The sequence below is a fragment of the Octodon degus genome, unplaced genomic scaffold (genome assembly GCF_000260255.1).
Source record: "Octodon degus isolate 3935 unplaced genomic scaffold, OctDeg1.0 scaffold00181, whole genome shotgun sequence".
Classification (NCBI taxonomy): domain Eukaryota; kingdom Metazoa; phylum Chordata; class Mammalia; order Rodentia; family Octodontidae; genus Octodon; species Octodon degus.
In genome coordinates, this window is record NW_004524757.1 from 5,014,498 (window position 1) to 5,020,772 (window position 6,275).

The window sequence follows — 6,275 nt, forward strand, 5'->3', positions numbered from 1 at the left end:
ATTTTTGTTTAGTTCTGTCAGAAATGGGTATTCCATTGCCATTGAAATATTGTAGGTGCATGAATTCAGCAAAATAATCCAATATAGTCCATTAGTCCATAATAGTAGTGGGTTATCCGTAGGACTGACAATGTCAGGAGTTGTTGATTTGAGCCTTTTACATCTTAGCCTATCAATATGGCTTTACTTTTTCTCCTTCATGTTTATAATTTTCTGGTGCATGGTTGAGACCAAGATAAAGCAAGAGCTATATAACAAAAATTGCAACATTTATATCTGACAATGTCAATCAGATCCCCTCAGGATTTACCCTGAAACCTTGTCCAGGAGTTTGCAGATTTATTGTCAGTGTCAGCCATCTGGATGAGTCTCAGCTATTACTTGACTGACTTGCTTTCTGTGAGAGCCTGAGAGAAAGTTTTCTCTCTAGGTGACTCTCCTTAGCACGCTCTATATTGTTGATCAATTTCCTCTGCAGCGCCAGTACAAGGCAAGATTCTCACCGTAACTACCTGTATATGCTGATACCTGTGAACTAAGCTACTGCACTGAGGCTAGCAATGTGCAATTCTAGGGCCATGCTTGGAAAGCCTGTCATGCTTGTTTCCTAAATGCGTACTACTTCTAGTGTCATATCAATTACTGATATACTCTTTCAAGCAAATGTTTGTTTTTTAAAAAAAGCTAATAAATGAAAACAAGAGACAAAAAATGTCATAGGAGTGTCCTGCTGCAATGTTGTGTATGCTTATATTTCTAAATTTCTGTGTAATAATGTGTAATTGTTTATTTCTGTTATTTTTTAATTTTTAAATTTTTTTCCACATTCTGTATGTATTTAAAGTTTAGCATATCAATAGTTGATAGAAAACACCTGTTCCATGTTATGTCTAAGGCGTTTGATATGCAGAGATAGTGATGTGAAGCTCAACTACTTATGTTATAGTGTCATAATATCATTAAGCCTCTTTTCTAGAGGGTTAACAAATTAAGTTGGCAGACAAAAAAATTAGAGAAACAGAAGGGCTACAAGGATAGCCAACATTCTGGCCCTAGCCCTTCAAGGTCAGTGAGGACTCAGGACATAAGAGAACCTGTACTACAGAATCCTGTAACTCAGTGGTGTCACAAATTTTATGTGTAGCTTTTGATTTCCAGTTTTCTGTATTAAGCTATAAAACTATTATTTGATAACATACTGAGGGATTAAATGACTGCAATAAGCATGACTAGTAAGTTATAGTGTTGCAGGCAGCCAAATTAGACAGAAATATTATAGGCAGTCAGACAGAGCCCAGTCCTCAAAGGAGATTACACAGAAGACAAGATACCTTGCAACTGTGGGAGAGATGGATACTCCTGCTGAGAGCCAGACCTAAAAACCAAAGAAAAAACAAATGATAACCTCCCTAAAGATTTGCATCCAGGATTGTTCATTACCCTGAGAAAGCCAGAAAGAATCAGTTTCTAATGGGTGACAGAGAACATCCTCTTTTACATTCTTGCCCCCTTGCTACGTGACTCCCTTCCCCATTTGGTCCTGGGTTAGTCAATCTTACCTGAGCAATGGTACTTGTAATCCCATTGGTTGACCATAGTTTTTTCTCACCCCACATCCACCTAAGAGAGTTCCCCCTTTCTCCACCTTAGCCCCACATGGATTTGCACTATAAAAGTCCCAGGAACAGATAGCTTTCCAGGGAAAACCCAGTGGGCACCCCCTTTTGTCCCTTTCTCAGACAGAAGATTTCTTTACCTCAATAAATATATTCTGCTCATAAACTCCATTTGTTCCTAAAATTGATTCTTGGGTTTTAGAGAACACAAACTCATCCAGGTCAGGTTGGGAGGTCATTTTTCCCTATGTCATTTGGAGGTTCCATGTATCATTTGGAGTTCAGCCACCTGAAATCAGTTTATCTTCATGTATCCATAGCAGACCTCTGACTATAGTTTTTATTTTGAAATATTTGCTATTGAAGTGAGATTACAAGTTAAGCTGGCTCTTAAATTTGAAATAATTATGTGACTCATTTCCTCTACTGGGTGTTCAGTAACTAAAAATAAGGTTCTGGTTCTTTTTTTATGCTACTGGGGATTGAACTTAGGACAGGCAAGTACTTATTCTACTGAGCTGTCTCCCTGGAACCTAAATTTATGTTCTGGAACTAAATGGCAAGTGGAGTAAGAGGAGAACCAGTATATTGGCAGAGGTCTACTACACTCAATGAGGGCACAGGATATGAGGGGATATTTCTATAAGATCCCACAATTTGTTGAGTCACAGAATCACTTAAGCATGGAGATTGCATGAACCCAGAGGACGGTGTATCTTAAGAAGTTCACCAAGAGGAAACAGTGTCCCATGCTTTCACACAAAGCAATATGATTGCACAAAACTGTGCCCTATGAAGATGGCTGCCACTTACAGATGAGAGGAGGCGCTTTGTACATGGTTGCAAGGTAATGTCTGGGGGGACTTAATTCATCTTGATAGATAGCAAGAGGTTAATACTGATGAACATGCATCTCCATAGAAATTGGTCTAAAACATCCAGCAGGAAATTATAACCAAATGATGGTGAAACATATTGCCATAGTACAAATAGCTGGATACAAAAAGGGCTCCAATCACTGATGTCCTCTGGAAAGTTTTCAGATATACAAATAGCTGACACTATGCTTCATTAAGCCAGAAAAGGCTACAGTGCAAGCAATAAAAGCACCACAGGAGTCTGCGACTTCCTTCTCTCAATCTTCTCATGGCTATGATAGAGGGACCTTTATCAGGAGAGGGCTCTACGAGCAAACTTGGTAACATCACTATTCCAGTTGCTCCAGAACAGTTTCTGCATTTGGCTCTTTGGAAAACCCACCCTTCCATTCTAGTGCTTGTGGTTTGATGATATTTGTTAAAATATCTTGGAAAATTTGTTTATTGTGACCTAGAGGATGTTAGAATTGCAGCAATCCTGCAGATGGAACCACTGGGTCATGTTCTAGACCTCTGTTCCTGGATCCATTGGATCGACCTTACAAACAGATTGCAACTGCTATACCACAACAGGAAGTCTATCTGAGGCTCTTTAGATTAGATGTCTGTAGAAGGCCGCTGCCTGTTATTTCCCTTAAACTGGTATCTCTCAGCTGGAACCAGGTAGATAGAAAGTGCACCACTTCCATCCTAACTCCAGGTGACCATACCTCCACAGAAGTGGAAACAGTACAAACAGCTAAGTTAGTGATAAACAGAGTGGGGAGCTAGATATAGCAGGGGACTGGAAGACGTGAGAATGCATCAGGAATATACCTGGTGATGCATGTGAAGAATAAGGTCAAAGTGGCTAGTTTTCCTTGCTTCCCAAAGAGATGAACAGAGGCTTGGGATTACTTCCACCAGCATTTTGAGATTTCCCATTGCCTCCTTAGGGGTGTACCATCCTTTCTAACCTGCTAAAACTAAAACTACTGAGACTAAAATTGATACTACAACTAAGACTACTTACACTAATGAAGAGTAGGATGAAGGTCATTGATCAAGTTTCATGATGCCACTCAAGTGCCTTTTCTACCCTTTGATCAATATTACCTAAGTGACTATCCTTTCAATCTGATTGGTTTATAATAAGATTTATCTACGTCATTCCCACCTCCGAAATCTGCTCCTTGAAAACTCCTCTGAGAGGTGGGCTCCTGTGCAACACATTTGGAGCTCCTCTTGTCTCTGGAAGCTGTTTCTAACCCTAGTCCCCAATTTATGTTGACCAGTCTTTTCCTACAGTAAATTCATCCACTATTAAGAAAAAGGTTTGGAGTTCTCTGTGTCCATGAGGTGATGGGTTCATTACTACAGGTCATTTTCTCAATATAATTGAAGAATCATCACAAATTCATCTGCTCATATAAATTTAATAGAATAACATGAGAAAGAAAAAGAAATAAAAATCAAACAAGTGATTTTATCAGTATATCCATTTGTGGGATCCATCTAAATTCAAGCCAGTTTCTTGTACAAAACACAAGCAAATTCTATAAAAAAATCAGTTTACCATGAAGAAAATTAAAATTTTCCTGTTGAGTCAACAAAACAGGTAAATTCCTACACTTGCAATACCAAATCAAAATCCACTTCAGACCAATGTCAAACAAAATCACTGACATCACCACTCACAATTAACCAAATATTAAGAAAGTATAACACATGTAACATCAGAATCACTTTGGAAATCACATTTTCATGTTTTATTAGTCTTTCCAAAAAAGAACAAGATTTCAAAAGCCCATGAATGAAACAGATTTTGATCTCTATGTAACAGAAATAGTAGAAACATAAAGATGTTTGCAAGGAATTTTGTTGCTTCCCCCCCACCCCTTTACTACTTGCCTGCTCTGTATAAACACAGACTGAAATTGGGCCCCATGTCATGTAGTCTGGAACTAAGAGTGAGACTTGCTGTGGAACACTCTCTGTAGCTGTCACTCATCTGGCCCAGCAGAGGCCCTAAACTTGTCTTTTTCCTTACTCCAGGGCTGCCGATATTGGTATGCACAAGCCCTGTGATATTTCTCATCCAGCATGATGGCATGCTCTAGTACTTTCATCTTAGTGGTTTCAGCAAGAGCCCTCGGACCCCACAGGAACTCATAACGAGCAGGATCACTGTGAGGAACCTGCTGGTACACCAGGTACTCTACCTGAACCAAATCCTCTCTGATGAATTTCCACATGTCCTCAACAGCAATGGGAGCACTCTCAGATAATACCTTAATATGTCTCAGCATGTCCTTAAGGTACTCTTCACTAACTCGGTTGCCCTTTAGGAAGATCACACAGAGGATAAGTATCAAGAGGTCAGCTTTACAAACAATCTGGTCAGTGTCATCCAGTATCCCACTGTAAGTGAGGCCCAAAGCAGAGACAAGCTCATATGTGTGGGCAGTGGAATCCACTTCCTTTATGACAATGCCAAAATCCATATGCATGCACTGACAGATTTCCCTAAAGATCACAGGGAAGTTATCATGGGCACTGTTGTCAATCATGTGCACCACTTCTTCCCTGGAGAACTGCTCATTCTTTTGATACTTCCTGAGCAGAAATTGCACAATCATATGCATTTTATCACTTTCAATCGCATGCATCCTAATCTGAGGGGCATCACTGTCCTGGGACGCACTTGCACCCTCCACTTCATGAATGCTGGAGCCCGCGTGGCACTGACTGCTTTCGCTAGAAGCCATGGCAGTGGGAGGTGAGGAGACACCATGCGGATTCTGAGGACAATCTGGTTTCACAGGCCCAGGCTCTTCTCTTGCTGTGTCCCCCATTGAACCACGGGAGGAAGAAGATGCAGAGGCAACAGTGGCTGCTGCTTTCTCCTCATTCATGAGACCTTGCACAAGACTGATGCCTCGTGCACTGCTCTGGTCGGGATGGGCTCCCTGCAGGATTCTTTCTTGGTTTTCTTGACGACGTGTCGTCATGTTATTCTGTGGAGAAAACATGACCTGGTTATGGAGAAGTCAGATGCCTGGGGGAGAAAGGGGGGGGGATTTCAGTGTCCTCAGCTAAGAATCACACACTTGTTGCCTCCCACAAAAGCTCACTTCAGGTCTTCTGTCAGTGGGATGCTCTAGGTTTCACAAGATCCCTCCCCATGATCCTGGGATACAAAAAGGAAGCTGTTTGCAGGCTGAAGTAGAACTCATAGGACAAGTCTCTAGGAAATACAGCGTGGCATAGGAAGCCTGGGGATTGTGAAATGTAATTTCCTGGGTAGGTTTAACCCTCAGTTCACTGAAAAACCTGCAACTCACCTCCAATCCAGGCACTATATTTCCTCTGCTGAATGAGATGAGGACACTGTCCCAGAACAATTCCTTCACTGCTGGCTCCTGCAGTGGCTGTAGTAGATAATGAGGAGCACTGCCTGTGGAATGCAAGCATACATATATAAACTCAATCTTTACAGTAGGGGTGGGCAGCAGTTTGGATGGCCCCATGGTTTTGGTTGAATTGTATTTCTCCTCTACCAGGCCACTCAAATATCCCTCAGCAAGCCTATTTTCCAGGCTTCCACTAACTTGAACAAAGTCTCAGAACAGAATTTTCTCCCTTCTGGATATTGATTAAATGTGCTGTATGGACACCATCTCTGGCATGAGCTCTTTTGGGGCAACAGGTGACATTCTCAAAATTCCATGGTGTCCATGGGACCAAGCAATGCTAAAGTGTTACATCTTCATCTTGAAGAACAGTTATGTCTAGGATTCTC

General features: G+C 41.2%; 1 protein-coding gene across 1 annotated transcript; it reads right to left on the reverse strand.

Annotated features, from left to right (window-relative positions):
* Positions 1-4,476: 4,476 nt before the first annotated feature.
* Positions 4,477-5,484, reverse strand: LOC105743873 (melanoma-associated antigen 8-like). Its single transcript, XM_012517460.1, has one exon. It carries the CDS (start codon positions 5,482-5,484, stop codon positions 4,477-4,479), a length of 1,008 nt encoding a protein of 335 aa, XP_012372914.1.
* Between the last annotated feature and the right edge of the window lie 791 nt (positions 5,485-6,275).